Genomic DNA, 18,594 nt, shown 5'->3' on the forward strand with positions numbered 1-18,594 from the left:
TTTAGTTAATGCGATTGGTTCCTTAGGAAAATCGTTATTCGGAACAATGGATAGCGAAGATGAGGAAAGAATAAATAAACATTTAGAAGATCTAGATAACGAAGTAGACACTAATAAAAAAGCATTAAAAATTCAAATACAAATTGTTGTTAGGAATCTAGAAATATTTAATAGTAGCGTAAGAAATCTGTACGCGAACGAAGAAATTCTATCACGCACGGCGAATAATCTGCTTACGCAGCAAGCAGAAAGAGAAACCTTATACAATATAGACTTTGCCGCAGAACAGTTAATGATAGATACCGATCATCTCCTAAATTTTGCGATACAAGCAACAGACAGAGTAATAAACCCAAAGGTTATTACACATTCAAAAATCTTACAATATTTAAAAGATGCGGTACAATGACCGGCAGAAATGGCGTCCCTTGATGCGTTTAGGAACCGCATTTTAGGATCCTTCACTGTATACTCTATTCTGCTTGGCGGAGATAGGGGAATGGAACGCGATAACTATAGTAGTTAGTTTATCTCGCTCTAAATGCGTGAGTGCGAGAGAGAGAGAGCTTTATACGGCATAGCAGGGCAAGCCAGGCATCCCGAGGCTTATTTCTATCTGTGCCATTGCCTATGGCTATCTCTCTCGCTCGGTAAGAATCATTCGTCCGTCCTTGTTTAGGTCAGTTCTACGCCAATGGATACTCTCTAAAGAAGATTTTCTCAGGCGACACCATTGAAGACTGCGATTACAGCGGGGATTTTAAAATACTGTGCACCTGTCACTGTCAAACGTCAGTATGAAAGATTATTGTCGCTTACAGCGTTTGGTGCAATTAACATTATAAGTCTGGATTATTATGTGATATTCTGTAATGCACAAAAACAAATTCCGAAGAAGCGAGCTCCTGCTCATATGGATTAGATTACAAAAAAAGCATAAATATAACATTTTATATTTTAAGGTTTGCAAAAATATGTTTGGAGGCAGTAGCAATGCTTCCAAATAATTAACAAAAAGAAAAGATAATAATGCTTTTAAAACGAAAAAAAAATATCTCCCGCGGGACTCGAACCACCGACAAAAGCGCTTTAACTAATCTTCGAGGCAAGCGACCTAGCCATTGAGCCACGAACTCTTCATGACCATTGATCAAGATTTCTTCAATGTAAATGATATTTTAAACTGAAGGATATTGAGATGTATTATTATCAATGTGTAACGATTATAAAAATATTTCTCTAATAATAATTAGTTAAGTGTGCGCGTTTAGGATATTATTCTATACATGTTAAAATTTAAAAGAAATAACTCTTAGTCTGATTAATAAACGAGTGAATTTTATTAATTAAAATTATGTTATATTTACAAGAAAAGTTACATAAGTGGAAACCAGTATATTCTTATATTTAAATGAGTTTCTTCTATAATGCCAATAACTTATTGGTTTAAAAAATTAAAAGTAAATTAACATATGTATATATATATGTGCATTACAGAATATCACATAATAATCCAGACTTATAATGTTAATTGCACCAAACGCTGTAAGCGACAATAATCTTTCATACTGACGTTTGACAGTGACAGGTGCACAGTATTTTAAAATCCCCGCTGTAATCGCAGTCTTCAATGGTGTCGCCTGAGAAAATCTCCTTTAGAGAGTATCCATTGGCGTAGAACTGACTTAAACAAGGACGGACGAATGATTCTTACCATGGAGGTACGAAGTACCTGGAGAGAACATATAAGGCAAGGGGAATGTGGAAAAGGGGACGGGGGAAGGTAAGGCTGCGGCCATATTGTCTGTGGAGTTTTTGGCATATATATATCATATACATATGTCAGGTTGTGGAATTCATCCGTGAATTTAGACGAAAATTCTTAATCTACATTTGTGATTAGATTTATGGAATTAATGGACTGGGACTGTTAAACTGAAAAAAACAAACTGGAATCTGGACCAATCAAACGTTTTTAGACTGTGGACACTTGAACGGATCGGACTAATTTTTCAGGTTAGCACTATTCTTATTCATTTTGAAAATATTAGAACTAATTAGGTACAATTTGGTACGTAATTTGAAAATTTATTTTTTGTAATTATTTTTTACAAAATAAAATAATTATATTTTAATTATTTGCATGAACTATTTGTAATATGCCTGACTGCCAAGCAAATGGGTGTAAATGTAGAAGAGGATCCCAGAGAAGCAAAAAACAAATTGCTTTGGAAAAGGAAACAAACAGAAAGATAACATTTCACAGGTAAAGTTATAAATTCTGGTTCACATATTATAAATTAAATTAATGTTTAGTTAGCATTACCCTAAGCAACTGCTATTCTAATGATATTTTTACTCAATGTATTACTTTAGGCAACGTTAACTGAGTACTATTTTAATAATTTTGTTGCTTAATTTTGTAGACTGTATATAATTATTAACTTTCAGATTTCCTAAAGATCCTGAAGAACGTAAGAAGTGGATGGAAATAATGGATATAGCGAATAAGGATATTCCACTAAATGCTACATTGTGTTCAAAACACTTTGAAGAAAAATATATGGATAGAACATCTTTAAGTGTTGTTCGCCTGAGATCTGGTGCTATACCTTATGTAAGTATCTTTATTGATTCACTATTGCTTATTTAAAAGTACTGGGGTATTTAAATTAAAATAGTTTACATATACATTATAAATTGCAAAGTCATTTTTAATTTTTTCTTTATGTTCTGATTTTAATATGTATTTGATTTCAACAGAATGATAGAAGTGAAATAGTTCTGAATCCTGCAAAAAGGTGTAGACGAACAAATTCAAATTCAGAAAGAGACCACGAAGTACAACAGGATCGTACTGAAAGTGATTCAATAATAAATGCATCTACCTATACCCAAGTGTCAGAATGTGAAAGCCAAAGTGGCCCCTCAAATTTCAACAGGGAACAGATAAACAAAGAAAATGTTCCTGCAGAATGTGAGTACAACTTGTGACTTTCTAAATAAAAATCTATTCTTTATTATTCATTAACTGCAAGAGCTCAGGAGTCTTCTTATAATATAATATATAAAATAATAGTTTAATGTTTTAAAAAGGAAGCGAGGTTTAAATAAAATAGAGAAGCATGAACCTTTTTATCGTAAAATGGATGGCGAAACTTAAGATCTCTTTGTTAATACATTACTCACCACACTTTTTCCTTTTATTGATCTATTTTACATATAATTTTTGTCTTAACTCTAACATTTAAATAAATATAGAAATATAAAATCTGTATAAAACTTAACTTAATATAGAATTTGCTAAGACTTCACATAATTTCTATTATTCTCAATTATTAAATTAGTTTTACTCTTCTTATACTTTCATTTCTTGTGTTTATCTGTAAACATATAAAAATAAAATTATTCTATACATATAATTCAGTTTTATACAGTTTGATAAATTAAATTTTTTTATACTCAAATCTTAAATAAATTCTTAATTTTATTCTTAAACTAATTTAACATCTTATCTCAGATATTTATGCGCATCTAATTGCAAAGGTTTTGTCATTATATCCGCTAAATTCTCCTTAATTACATTCCAAAAAACTTTAACTTTTTGTTCATCAACACATTGTTTAACAAAATCACCATGAGTATCAGCCATATGTTTTCTGTTACCAGTTTTCTCTCTTTCTAAAAAAATTCCTCTCAATTTCTTCTATGTTATCATCAAATATTTTATGTTTATGACTTCCATCCTTTTTGGTACAGTCTCCAGCTTATTTATTGTCACACCAAATTGTCACAGGGAAAACGTGTTTACCTATAACATATCTGATCGACTTAACTATTGATATTAACTCTTTGCATGCATCACTCATTGCCAAATATTCAGCTTGACACATTGAGAGAGACATATATGATTTTTTATGACTTCTCTAAGCTATAACGTCTCCGTAAAGTTTAACAATATAACCTCCTATAAATGTTGATTTTTGACCAGATCTAAAACTTGCATCTTTTAATGCTTCTAACTTATCAGTTTCACCTCTATACTGTAATCCCCTAGTCGTGGAGCCTCTCAAATATCTAAAATCTCTTTCAACATCAGACCAATCCTCTTTAGTTGGATTTAATTGTGTACTTGCTAAATAATTAACTGTAAATGTTATATCTGGGCAAGAAGCATTAGATAAATACATGAGACTTATGATAGCTTCTCTATATGGTGCTTTCTTCATTTCTTTAACTTGAAAATTATTTTTATAATCATTTTCTTCTATTTTTATCGTTTTGTTTCTATTATTTATGTACCGTGTGACCATTGGAATATTTCGAGGTTTACAGTCATGCACATTGAATCTCTCTAAAATATTCTCTATATAATTAGCTTGATGTAAAATAATAATTTTACCTTCTTTATATATTTCGCTCTATAGAAATTCCGAGAAAAATGTTAGGTTCTCCCAGATCTTTTTTTTCAAAAACTTTACTTAAGCAAACTTTAATTTCGTTTATTTTATCTGAATCATTGCTAGCAATAAGCATATCATTTACATATAGGATTATTACTGTCACTTTACCTGTTTTCTTCTAGGTAAAGAGACAAGGTTCATGTAAATCATTTCCTGCAGTTTTACTGTAAAATTTGTATTCCTAGTATACATAGAATTTTCAATAAAAATTGTGAAACTATGTTTCTGAAATATAATCTTGCCACAACCATAACGGCAGATTTGACAAATTTTATTGTGACTTACTGAATTACTAAAAATTATTTGCAATTCCTGTCTATCTGAGATAAACTGCAGTAACCTAAGTTAAAGATTTTGAGTCTTTTAAAGGATCTAAACAAGTAGTTTTAAATATAACAAAATATAAATTGTAATAATTGAGTTTAAAAAAGTATTTGCTTACAACTTATCCTATCTCAATAATTATTAAACCTGATTTTTTTTCAGGCTTTAATAACAATTTAGGGGAGAAGACATTTCAAGATAAAGGTGTCACCGTTTCACCACATTTATCTGAAAATACACCGCGAAAAATGGTATTAAGGAAAGCTTTAACACATACAAAAAAAAATTTAGCAAATAAGATAAAAGTTATGGAGCAAAGGGATAAAAGAGCAAAAAAAAGGATTGCAAATATGAAGGATGTTTTGGATGCATTGAAGAAAAAAAATCTTATTAATAGTGAATATTTGGATTGTTTACAAGACCTAGGTAAGTTTAACGAGCAATTATTAATGCGACAAATGAGCAAAATTAATAATAAATCGGTAAAAAAGCAATATGAAGCCGAATTAATAATGTTTGCATTAACGTTACATTTTTATTCACCGCGGGCATATAATTTTGTACGCAATAAATTTAACTCGTGTTTACCTCATCCAAAAAGTATAGGTAGATGGTATCAGTGTATAGGCGGCGAACCTGGTTTTAATGAGGAAGCTTTAAAAACAATAAAAGCATGTTCGGTTTCTTCTAATTACCCTTTGCTTGCTGCGCTTATATTTGATGAAGTTGCGATAAGGCAACATGTAGAATACGACGGCAATAAATTCTCCGGATATGTTGATTTAGGACCTAATATTGATTGTGGATATGGAACTGTAGCTAAAGAGGCATTAGTGTTTCTAGTAAATTGCATTAATGCCTCTTGGAAGATCCCAATAGGATATTTTTTAATAGCCGGGTTGAATGCTGATCAAAAAGCTATTTTGGTTAAACAAGCACTTATAGCATTGCATGAAAATAATATCGAAATAGTTTCCGTCACATTTGATGGAGTATCAACAAATTTAAGTATGTGTACTTTACTGGGATGTAATTTAGACCAAAGAAATTTGCAAACTAGATTTTTACATCCTGTAACAAATAGGAAAATAGCTGTTTTCTTAGACCCATGCCACGCATTGAAACTAATGCGAAATTTACTTGGAGAATATAAGAAAATAATAGATGACAACGGTGAAGTAATAGAATGGGAATATTTAATAAAATTGGATAATTTGCAGAATAAAGAAGGTTTGCATTTGGCAAATAAGCTTAAAAGTGCTCACGTGCAATATCATAAACAGAAAATGAAAGTAAAGCTTGCATCACAATTATTTAGCAATAGCGTAGCAGATGCAATAGAATTTTGTAAAAATGATTTACAATTACCGCAATTTATAGAATCCACTGCAACAATACGTTTCATAAGAGTAATGAATGATATCTTTGACATATTAAACTCAATGAATATAAGGCAGTACGGTTTTAAAAAACCATTGAATAAAATCAATTGTGATATAATAATACCTAAGTTAGAAGAAACTTTTATTTATTTAAAAAATTTACGTGAACCGCAAGGTCAATTATTAATACATTCGAGAAGAAAGTGTGGGCCTCTAGGCTTTATGATGTGTATTAAAAGCTTATTATCATTATATAATGAGCTAGTTGATAAATTAGATATATTGCAGTATATACCTACTTATAAATTGAGCCAAGATCATTTAGAATTGTTATTTAATACAATTAGATCACCAGGAGGTTGCAATAACAATCCCACAGCAAGACAATTTAAGTCTGCTTATAAAAAGATTTTAATTCACACAGAGGTTCGAGAAAACTCAAGGGGAAACTGTATTCCATTGGAAATGATATCTATTCTGCATGTATCAGGAGATTCAGCTTCCATTATTAACCGATCAACTCCAAGGTCTCGAATAATAGAGGTCACTGATGAAGAACAAAATTTCGAAGATGACCCTATTTTATTTGATTCTGCGACTTTGTCTGAATACTGTAAACGAGTCATACCCTACATTGCAGGATTTGTTGTAAGACACTTAAGAAAAATAATTCATTGTGATACATGTACCAAAGTATTGACTGATGATACAGCAGATGAACGATGTTCATTAATTACTATGAAAACGCATGGTGGATTAATTTTCCCTTCACACGATGTCATTACTATATGTTCCAAAACTGAGTCCATAGTAAAAACTGCTTTACGTGAAAGTGGAGGAAAACACTTATTAAAGAAATTTAGTGAAAACTACCTTTTGCATCTAGTTTTGGAATCTATGATAAATGTAAATGTTTTTCAAAGTTTGGACGATCATTCGCACGACCAAACAATTTTAGAGAGTCATAGCTTTCATTTAATAAGAGCTGTTGCCAATAAATACATTAAGATACGACTACATTATATAGGTCGTAAAATTAATGATAGAATTAGTATTAGACAAGAATCTAATAAGCTTGTCTTATTTAAAGGGCAGTAGACTAATATTTTTATGTTATTTTCTGTGCAATATTTCTAGTCTGCAATAGACTCTCAGTCTGTAATAGACTCAGTCTGCAATAGACTCTCAGTCTGTAATAGACTCTCAGTCTGTAATAGACTTTCAGTATGCAATAAACCCTCAGTCTGTAATAGACTCTCTATCTGTAATAGACGTTCAGTCTGCAATAGACTCTCAGTCTGTAATAGATTTTCAGTGTGCAATAGACTCTCAGTCTGTAATAGACTCTCAGTCTATAATAGACTTTTAGTCTGCAAGTCTGCAATAGACTCTCAGTCTGTAATAGGCTTTCAGTCTGCAATAGACTCTCAGTCTGCAATAGACTCTCAGTCTGTAATAGACTCTCAGTCTGTAATAGACTTTCAGTCTGCAATAGACTCTCAGTCTGTAATAGACTTTCAGTCTGCAATAGACTCTCAGTCTGTAATAGACTCTCAGTCTGCAATAGACTCTCAGTCTGTAATAGACTCTCAGTCTGTAATAGACTTTCAGTCTGCAATAGACTCTCAGTCTGTAATAGACTCTCAGTCTGTAATAGACTTTCAGTCTGCAATAGACTCTCAGTCTGTAATAGACTTTCAGTCTGCAATAGATTCTCAGTCTGTAATAGACTTGTCTGTAATAGACATAAACATGATGGAAGCGATCACCACCTTCCCGTGGTTTCCGTCGAGCAACAATTTATTTTTTGCAACAATTATTTGGGGTAAAAAGTAAATTGGCCAAGAGTGATCAATCATTTCAATTGTTCCGTTGAGAAACATCGATGATTGGGACGAGATATACAACTTCCAGGGTGTCAGGAAATGATTGCGTGTTCAAGCTGCTCGCTGTATGGAATGTGATGTGCCATTCTATCAAAGTAGTCATGGCTATCCTCTGAGAATTATTATTCCCAAATGGAACGACTTCATTTTCCACAACGATTGGATGGATGCCGTCAACCAATTACTTTAGACAAACAATTTTCTAGGTAAACTAGCACGATTGATTATCACGAAAAAGATGATATTTTAACAAATATATTGTGTTTTCAAAGTTTACTGGTAGGCTTTGTCCGGTACCATGCAAAGGTGCGTGCGTCTTTTGAATCTCTGAGAAGAATATCGAGTGTGCTATCATTGACCATCCTTTTGAGCAAAGTTGGATTGCTCCTAATGTATCTCAAACTAGAACTGGTCGTCGTGTAACTGTAATGGGTTCTGGATCAGCTGATTTGGCTACAACATAAAAAGACCCTGTATATATGTTTAACAAAGCAGAACACACGGTGATCTTTTATGAGAGGAATTATCACATCGGCGGTCTATTGCAATAAAATAAATGGAGAAAATGGAGATAGTACAAAATCAAATGCCGGTAAGTAAATGAGATGATTCATATTTCTTCAAATATTTATCTTCATTGAAGATTTCAGATTGTTAAATAATCAATGCGATTTTAGGCTTACTCGCAGTGCCATAGTTTAGTGTTTTACAGTCACTACGCAAGTCTATTGTAGAAAACAGTAATACTTGTCCTTTGACTCAAAAACATTTTGTACAACTCGATTGAAAATCCAAGGAGGATGGTTCATATATACTGACTGTCGCAGTTGGATACTGTCAGCTTCCATTATACGCCTGATTGTAGCTTATTCGAAGTTTCATGAGTTGCTTGTCCAGTCTTGCCCTAGTATCACCCTAAGCAGTTCATGGAACTACTGAAGTCTGGCAAGGTCAGATGGGCAAAGGCTATCCTGGCTCATTTGGTGAAGTGTGCATTGGTAGTCCATACATGTTAAGAGCGGATGATGAAAATATTAAAAATGTTGGAGCTGGAGGTACATTTTTCTCATTTGCATTAAATTTCTAAGCAAGTATATTAACAAAATTAAATTTTCTTACTTTCGTATTTTAGGAGGAAATAAGCAAATGGGACAGCTGAATATTATGATACAACAATTGAAATTGTTAACTCGTTTAAAAATTCTCATTTGCGTTCAAGATTCTTTAGCAACGTGAAAATAGGATTATAATGTAGCTGAAACAATGTTCAAAGATGTATCAAATTCATTGGATAAAAACAAATATAAGAGGCCCATTGTTTTATTTGTATAAATGAATTTTAAGAATGAGAAACACTATCCTTACGTACAATTGAAAGAATCATTTGATCTTAGCGAGTAAAAATTAAAATAAGATGAGATATTCTTGATAAAGTGAGTTTTCTCTCATCTTCCTTCATGTTTCTAGCATCTTTAAAATGAAGCACAACATTCTTAAATCGCCGAGGGTCATCATTCCGTAGAACCAACTTATTTTTTAAATGATGCGAGTGAATTAAACTTCTATATTTCCGAATGTCTGTTGGATGTCATTGTGAAGTTGATAGAAGTCTGATCAAACCTTTGCTTCATCGTCTCCCACAGACTCCTAAGAGAGATAGATCGTTAGATAGGAATATGATATGCAATAATGTAAATAGTTGTAAAATATTTACCTTAATCTTTACGAAGCTAAGTTGATAGAGAATGTTTCCCATACTATCGTAAATTACGTTCTACGTAATTTTATTGTCTGACTGAGCTGTCGATTTTACGGCGTGCCTAGCCATATCGTCAAAATCGATCATGTTTCGCAACATTCCTACGGTTTTAAACAATGAACAGAAACGATCGTACAGTGAGTAGCTAGAGAGAAAAAAGAAAATGGAATTTACGAATAAAAACCCCTAATTTGCACATTATACACTCGAATCGTTGCAATTACCTGTATGGTACAAGAAGTCGTCCTATTAACAGCTTGACAACTTCTAAGATTATACTGTTTTTTTCAGCTAAGGAAACTTTACCAACCAATTGCACGATTTCACAAAAATCCTATTCTTCCTGAAGAATCTCATAAACTTTTGCTCTCAGTAGAACAAATTCAGGAAAGTTCTTGTCGTAGAAATTGTTGAAGGCTCTTAAATATTTACTGCAGGAGATAACATCTTGTGCTTTACCAGTGTGTTCTCGTGAACAATTCCAAAGAAATCAACACCAGTGATGTGGCTGCCACTTTAACAATTGATAGATTGAAATACCAGGATGTGTAGTATGGAACAAGCAAGGCACATTAACACCTTTTGAAATATAAATGGAGCTAATGAGCTCATTTTTATGTGTTTGAGTGCACGCTGAATACCATCGAAGATGCTTCCAAGAATACCAGGCTACAATTCAACAGACAAGGGCGTTTCTGTTCTGAGCACTGGATAACCTACAGTCACACCACTGGTTCCCTTGTAAACCTATAAGTAAATAAGTATTTAGGTAGGTTAACAATTTTTAACAGAAATTGACTAATAATAACCAAAAATATATTATTTCCTGAATATGGTAGCCATATCATCTAAACGAATAATCCCTCCTACTATTTCATAGTATCCTACTCGTATCAGCTTGTATATAGCTGAACCAGACATCTTCTCTGCTGTAACAACCACAATTAAAAACGAAATATTATTATAATATAGTAGACTATAAGAAATATTTGTATTAATAAAAGAATAAAAATAATTAACTAACCAGGTCTAGAAACAGCATAGATATATCCAAACTTGTTTTGTCTCTCTTAATTTTCAATTTTTGGTAAACTATGGCCTGTCATTGCGAAATATTCACAGAAAATAAACAGAAGATATATAAACATAATTCTTTGTGAAAATAATCTTAAACGGTTTTGGCAAAATTATATAGTCCCTTTGTTTCTTCTGATGCATTTTTAAAATAGCTTTAACCCAGTTTGCTATATTTTATAATTATTGTAAGTTTTCACAATTATTATCATTGTCAAAGTTTTAATATAGAAATAAAAAGGAATTTTACTTAATCACAATGAATAAGTGTTATATTTCATATTTAATATTTTAAATTACAACTAGATTACTTCTTCATACATGATATCCGTTATAATTATGAAATGTTTTTATATATTTATCACAAGTTTGCTGAATCACACAATATGCATTATAATTATGATTTATTTTTAATTATCACAAGTTTACTTAATGACAAATTATATCAATTATAGTTAGCAACTATTCTTAGTTATCACAGTTTTTTAAACATAATATAATTGATCATTTGGCAAGAATTAGTTTGATTGCCAACGACAAAACTCAAAATAGTTTCGATTTCTACTTATATACCATTATTGCAAACATTTTTTTTTTATCAATTGCAACGTGGAAAAATGAGCAAAATCCCTTTTCTTCATTCACCTTAATTTAAATAAAATTTTTTCTTTTTTATTATAAGAATCATGAACCTGAAAAATAGAGAATGAAATGTTATTAATCAGGTAAATTATATGTGTTACTAATATATTTAAAGTTATACTTACAAAATCAAAGATATATCCATATATTTTATTATTTTAATTATTTATTGTAATAATATTTGGCGTTCTCTTTCCTGCCAAATAACGCCTTCCTCTCCAAGTGGCCCTGGCCCTGCCTCTCCCTCTGCCTCTCCTCAACGCTGAAAGAAACAGCAATAAATTGTTAAATATATTGTACTCAATATAAAATCATATTAAAAAAATTACCAGCTTTGAATGCTCCTTGAGCTTGTATTTCTTTTTCGTGTACAGATTTTTCGTGTGCAGATTTTTCTTCTGCAGATTTTTCGGCTGCAGATTTTTCTTCTGCAGATTTTTCGGCTGCAGATTTTTCGGCTGCAGATTTTTCACATGCACATTTTTCCTTTGCATTTTCTTTATTATTATTAACTTCCATTACAGTTTCTAATTCCTTTATTTTTTCATCTTGCTTTTTAATCGTTTCTTCCAGTTTAGCATTTTGTTCCGATAAACTTTTTACAATTCCGTACAATTTTTTCATATCTACATCTAAAATATAAATATTTAATTTTTATTAACATTATTTAAAAATTAATTATACATATTACTTACTTTCAATTTCGTTTTCGGTTTCGTTTTCCATTTTAATCTGCAGAATTACAAACGTACATATGCTCCTGCCTCTAACCTCGATGAAGACAAAGAATAAAAGAAACGAACCAAACTGGAACAAAATTAATCACAAGGAACGAGGGAACGTCAAAGGAACGATAGAACGTTACAACGGCCATCCGTGATTGTAACTGATAAATCTACATCGACCGCCATATTGGCTGTAGATATCCGGTACGTTAGACTATCATTCCCCTCACCCCTTTGTCACAATTTCCGTAGGCAAATGTTCTCTCCAGGTACTTCGTACCTCCATGATTCTTACCGCGCGAGAGAGATAGCCATAGGCAATGGCACAGATAGAAATAAGCCTCGGGACGCCTGGCTTGCCCTGCTATGCCGTATAAAGCTCTCTCTCTCTCTCTCGCACTCACGCATTTAGAGCGAGATAAACTAACTACTATAGTTATCGCGTTCCATTCCCCTATCTCCGCCTAGCAGAATAGAGTATACAGTGAAGGATCCTAAAATGCGGTTCCTAAACGCATCAAGGGACGCCATTTCTGCCGGTCATTGTACAACACATTCCATCGGGTACGCAATTCCCAATAACATTAGACAATTTAAATATACACTTGATAGCAAAGCTAATGAAACCTATAATTTGGTCTAAAACCAATAAATTAATAGTAATATTAAGTATCCCACTAGTTACACCAAAGGAATACGAGCTTATACACTTATACCCTATTCCAATTCCAACAAACTTTTCAAAAACACTCTTTACAATAATAAATCTGAAAAGAGAATACTTAGCAATAGACAGTACCACAGAAAGATATACAGAATACGACCTGAAAGAATTAGAAAAGTGTAACATAATTAACGACCAATATTTCTGCCCGTTAGAAAAACCGATAATAAAAATAAAAAGCGTAAACCCATGCGAAAATGCCTTATATCTGAAAGCGATAGAAACAAATACATGTGAACATAAAGCAATACACTTGGTTCAGCCAATGCTGATACCAATGAACAATCCATCATCATGGATATTTACGACTCCGCATAAAGAAATTCTAGAAATAATTTGTAAAAATAAACCGAAATTCAGCGTAGAATTAATGGGCTCCGGGACAATTCACCTACACAATGATTGTTTGTTAACAGCTACTGATTTTATATTGGAAACCGTACAAACCTATAGAATAAGCAAGCAAAGGAATTATATTCCAAACTATAACTTTTCTCTTAATACAATTGATCCCAAAAACAGCATAAATACAGCGGACACTAACAAGATACCTCGACTTCACAATGTGTTAAGCAAAGTGAACGAACTTAACACCCTCAGCGTTCAGCTAAAGGACCTTGAGAAGGACCTAGAAAAAAGAGGTCAAGGGACGGGTCACTACCTGTTTCACCACACAGTATCTTCCTACTCAGCCTTGGTTCTACTTCTACTTGGAATAGGACTCTACGCATTATGGCACCATTGTCAACGTAGGCCCACACCCAAGCCAAGGACCAGAGTACTACAGAAAGAAACTATGGAGATGCAAGAAGACGTTAATTCTCAAAACTCCGACCATATGTCCGTGCTCTAAACAATTAAGAGTTCCTAATGGTACTCTTCCCCCAGGGGGGGGGGGAGGGTTGTTATATACATACAACTACTGATACCACTTTTCTCTTTTAACTTAAAACCTAGCCAATAACTAGAATTAAAACATTTAATTAATTAAAGTTAGTTAAATTAAAAAGGCTCCGGTTGCATTCTCACCAAACGCCGTGTGGCGTCATTCGTATGCAACCTGAACCTCTTTCTTAGGCAACAGCACTTCTTTGTTGCCAGGGCTTCAGAGCGCGCGTGGCCAAAAGTCTTAGTCAGCTATTAGAACAATCGACTTATTGACGCACGGTCGACTTAGTAACCATTGACGCACGATCGATTCCCTAAAACCATACCATATATGGTCATGAGAATCGATGCATTTTGAGGCAACGACTTAACTGCTTGGTTCCTGACCGATCAGTCCAGGCCCAGCAGTAACTAGAACAAGTCATCTGTGTGACTTTACCGGAGCATTAGCTCTTAAGTTACTCTAAATTCTATCTAACTTCAATTTAGAAACCATTTAATTAAAAACCTCTAAAAACCTGTATAACTATAATTTATTTTTATAATTCAACATTGTAAAATAACTCTACAAGGACTGAATAAATTTAGTTTTACCCAAAAGTACTTGAATTAGTTCGTCATGGTGTGAACTCATAACAGTATACTTATAAATTTCACAACATCACTCTAATCAGTTAAACTGTTTTATATTCTATATTTAAAAATGTATGAATAAATTTACAATATTTAAAAATTATGTTTTTATTTCATTTTATAATATAAACTTTTTTTAAATCTTATATAAGCAAGCTATTTTCATTATGGAAAATATACAATAAAACAGTTATTTCTTAACACTTTCTAATAGTTTCGGAAATACATTTTGTTTCCAAAATGTCATTAATTTATCCATAAGTAATGTAGTGAAATCTTGGTCATATTCTATCCATTTTAGAGTAATTTTATTAGTATTTTCAAAATGCGGATCAGCAACAATAAACAGTCCTTTGGTTACGCCAATAAAAAACATTTACAGATTAATTTGAGCCTGACACTGTTGACTAATCTCTCCATTCGGCAAAAAATTGTTAAATCCCTTAAAACTTGAAGGACATTTTACTTCAAAAACAAAGTCACTGCATAGGGCATCAGGTGATGGTCCAAAAATAGGGTGAGTTGATTGAAATGCGAAGCCACAAAATATGTAACTAACTTTAATTTGCTTAAATGCTTTTTTGAGAACTTTTTTCTCCAACATTCTTCCTCGCTGCATTTCTTGTGTGTCAAACACCTTGGCTGCTCCAATAAAAGATCGGACAAAACTTCCATCAATAGTGTTGCAATGGGCAGCTTCATACAACTTAGATGCTGTGATTCTACCATATCTGAGTTCATACTAAAGAATATTATAGCTTTGGTCTCTTGTCTTTATCTCAGCTTCTTTGCACAAGCTGGTATTCATGCAATAACAAGCAAAGACAACGAAATCATCCGCAGAAGATTTACCAGTTGACAAAAACTCTAACATCTAATGTAAAGATAGTTGTAATACTTGACGTTCTCTTAACTTGAAACAGTGTCTACTTAGTTGACTGTCTAGCTGTTTCTCTTCTGCTTGTTTCATAACTTTCAAAAGAAAATTTGAATTATTTAATTGATATTCATCTAATGGTATTACATATCCATTTATTTCTTGAGCTGTTTGGTATTTAATAGAAGTAACAGCACAGGACAATACAGATTTTCTCCAATAACACTTGATTTCAGTAGGCGATGGTTCTAAAGACCGTCTATGCAATCACATTAATACTGCCACAGCATGTTGACATCCTCCTAAAGTTTGATGATATAATAGATAATAATTTATACAAACGTAGTTGTGAATTTTAAATTGAAACACATTGTTGGGGAAAAAATTGTAATCATATCTTACCATTCCCTGCTGGACATTCGTAACATGTCAAATTAAGAATTTCCTCCTCCTGCTCATTAATAATTATTGAAACTAAATAAGGCTTTTCTCTGATTTTATGTTCAGGACAAACTGACGATTTGACAATACATTTTTGCCTCTCTCTTCGTAGACATTTTTCACAATTGCATGTATTGTATTAAATAAAGAACTCTTACTAGACGTATAGGAAATAAAATGGGATCTCTAATCACGAAATAAATTAGTACACTCTTAATTATCATATATTGAAAACAAACTGAAAACTTTATCTTTTTTTAAGAACCTCGGCATAAAAAACCTCGTTTTATCTGAGGAAAAAAGCCTTTTACAATTGTCTATAACTTACTTGACTATACAATATTTCGATCTGCAGATCGGTCCGCTCGCAATGTTCACTCGCAACAACAACCTCTCGCTCGCCTCCTCAAGCACGCCCCTCCCCTCCCTCTCCCTGCCGCCAATACATGATTGTGGGGGGAGGGGGGAGGGGCAGGCACAATGTCTCGCAAGCATACATACAAGATTTAAACCGCGCAGCTCAAATCAATGCACCAAGAACGGTCCAGGGTAAGATTCGCCGACATCCCACCCGCCTTCGTCAAATAGACGAAACTGATACAATATTAATTTTTGGGACACGGTAAATGAAGAGGGCTAAGACGAGAAATATGACGCTTAACCCTTAAATGCATAATGATGTATTTCTACATCAGTGTATTTGTCCTTATATAATTTCTAAACGGTAACTCAAACACAGTATTTTTTGCTTTTATTAAGTGCTAAAAATATTTATCTTAGTTTCTGAACGCAAGCTGTCACAATATGGCAGTTAACTTTTTCAATTGTCATAATTTGACAGCTTGGCGCAGCATTTTCGAATACTCACTTTGGCGGTCAAATTAAAATTTTATTTTAATACATACTAAATAGTATTATTACGCGATAAAAGTGATTGACGAGAGGATAGAGGTAAGCAGAACACGTTACATTATTTTTTTTTTAAATATAGTAACAGTTTTTGTAAATATTAGCTGTATAATTGTGATGTAGAAATACATCAGTATGCAAAATCGGTTAAAAAAAAGTTTTACTGTAGGTATAATATATTTTTTTATTTTTGACTTATTTGTATACAGATACATACTATATTCATATGAATTTTATGATTATTTATCCAGAATGTCCCGTAAATTGGCAGACAAAGACATAGAACAACTTCTGGCAGCTTTAGAAGATGGAAATATTTTTGAGGATGGCTTGGACGATGAAAGTGAAGATGAAGAAACCTTTCTCGCTAATGCAAGAGAAATAATTCAAGAGTTGGAACACGAGGATGCAGAGGACCATGAAGATCCTACCTATAGTGATCCACCACTAGTTCAAGATTTGCCTGGCCCATCAAGTCAACCTATTATTTCATTACCCATGCAAGAAGGTATTCAACAATATGTAGAGTTTGATAAAAGGAAACTCATTTGGAAAAAAGACAGTTTGTTGTTTGACGAATCGAAAATAATTCACCAACCAAACATAACAGACTCTGCTATAACTGAACTTGATACACCATATAAATGTTTTTTACACTACTTCACACCAGAGTTTCTTCAAAAAATTGTTGATGAAACTAACTTATATGCAGTACAGAAAAACCCTTCAGTATCTTTCACTACTACTGTTGGGGAGTTTAAAAAATTCATAGGTATTCTTTTATTTATGTCAGTGGAGCAATTCCCTAGTGTACGCTCATACTGGCATTCCAAGTTTGGGTACGATCCTGTAAAGAGCGCGATGCCTGTAAATCGGTTTGAGATGATTCGGAGCTACTTACATTTCAACGATAATAATAAACATCTTCCGCGAGACCATTCCGATCACGATCGTCTCCATAAGATTCGGCCTGTGATAGAACAGCTAAATACGACATTTTCATCAGTTGCAATAGACCAACGACTTTCAATAGATGAGCAGATGTGTTCCACTAAAATTGCACATTTCCTGAAGCAATATTTACCAAATAAGCCTCACAAATGGGGCTATAAGCTTTTTGTTCTCTGTAATCTTATGGGATATTCTTACAGATTTGAGGTCTATTCTGGACAAGAAGAAAAAAATGACAAACCAGCCAATGAACCTGATCTGGGAATAACAAATAACGTCATTATACGTTTGGCGAGAGCTATACCAAGGATGAACAATCATATTGTATTCTTCGATAATTTTTACACATCCCTGCCTTTGGTAAATTATTTGAATAAACAGGGTATACAATGTGTCGGAACTATTCAGCAAAACAGGCTACCGAATTGTCGACTCCCTGATAAAAAGGAACTTATGAAAACTTCTGTTCTGAGAGGCACATATGAGGAACGCGTTTCCCATTCAGATGGAATAGACTTTTCGGCCACTGCGTGGAAAGATAATAGAGTCGTCACTCTTTTATCGACTTACGTCGGCGCCGAGCCTGTTGGAAAAATATCAAGATACGACAAGAAAGCTAAACGAAAAATTGACATCCCTTGTCCGAAAATTGTGCAAGAGTACAACATGCATATGGGAGGAGTCGACCTAATGGACAGCTTTTTAGGACGATATCGAATTCGAATAAAGAGCTGAAAATGGTATTTACGCTTGTTTTATCATCTATTGGACCTCACTACAATCAACTCATGGGTGCTTATGAAAAAAAATTTAATTGCTAAAGGTGTCACAAAAAAGCAGCTGCCTAATCTTGGGGAGTTTCGTAATTGTTTAGCTGACACACTGTGTAATATAGGTATGTCTGGAGGTAGTAAAA

General features: G+C 33.1%; 2 protein-coding genes and 2 pseudogenes across 2 annotated transcripts; 2 read left to right on the forward strand and 2 right to left on the reverse strand.

Annotated features, from left to right (window-relative positions):
• Nucleotides 1–7,279: 7,279 nt before the first annotated feature.
• LOC136774906 (clumping factor A-like) lies at nucleotides 7,280–8,005 on the forward strand. The gene is made up of 3 exons (XM_066729381.1): nucleotides 7,280–7,291; nucleotides 7,335–7,505; nucleotides 7,547–8,005. Exons 1-3 carry the CDS (start codon nucleotides 7,280–7,282, stop codon nucleotides 8,003–8,005), a joined length of 642 nt encoding a protein of 213 aa, XP_066585478.1.
• Nucleotides 8,006–9,609: 1,604 nt separating this feature from the next.
• LOC136774907 (V-type proton ATPase catalytic subunit A-like) lies at nucleotides 9,610–10,920 on the reverse strand (annotated as a pseudogene).
• A 3,956-nt stretch (nucleotides 10,921–14,876) lies between these two features.
• LOC136774908 (uncharacterized) lies at nucleotides 14,877–15,927 on the reverse strand (annotated as a pseudogene).
• A 1,052-nt stretch (nucleotides 15,928–16,979) lies between these two features.
• On the forward strand, nucleotides 16,980–18,413 carry LOC136774909 (piggyBac transposable element-derived protein 2-like). The gene has a single exon (XM_066729382.1). It carries the CDS (start codon nucleotides 16,980–16,982, stop codon nucleotides 18,411–18,413), a length of 1,434 nt encoding a protein of 477 aa, XP_066585479.1.
• Nucleotides 18,414–18,594: the final 181 nt, after the last annotated feature.

Source organism: Prorops nasuta, unplaced genomic scaffold, assembly GCF_024137725.1.
Source record: "Prorops nasuta isolate Cenicafe-Biocafe unplaced genomic scaffold, Cenicafe_Pnas_1.2 PNAS00007, whole genome shotgun sequence".
Lineage (NCBI taxonomy): Eukaryota > Metazoa > Arthropoda > Insecta > Hymenoptera > Bethylidae > Prorops > Prorops nasuta.

What these genes read in the sequence shown, in the direction of transcription:
- LOC136774906 (XM_066729381.1), top strand. An exon ending in GTGCAATAGACTCTCAGTCT is followed by an intron (nt 7,506 to 7,546) that starts GTAATAGACTCT and finishes TTAGTCTGCAAG; the next exon opens with TCTGCAATAGACTCTCAGTC.
- LOC136774909 (XM_066729382.1), top strand. Translation starts at nt 16,980, where the DNA reads ATGTCCCGTAAATTGGCAGACAAAGACATAGAACAACTTCTGGCAGCT.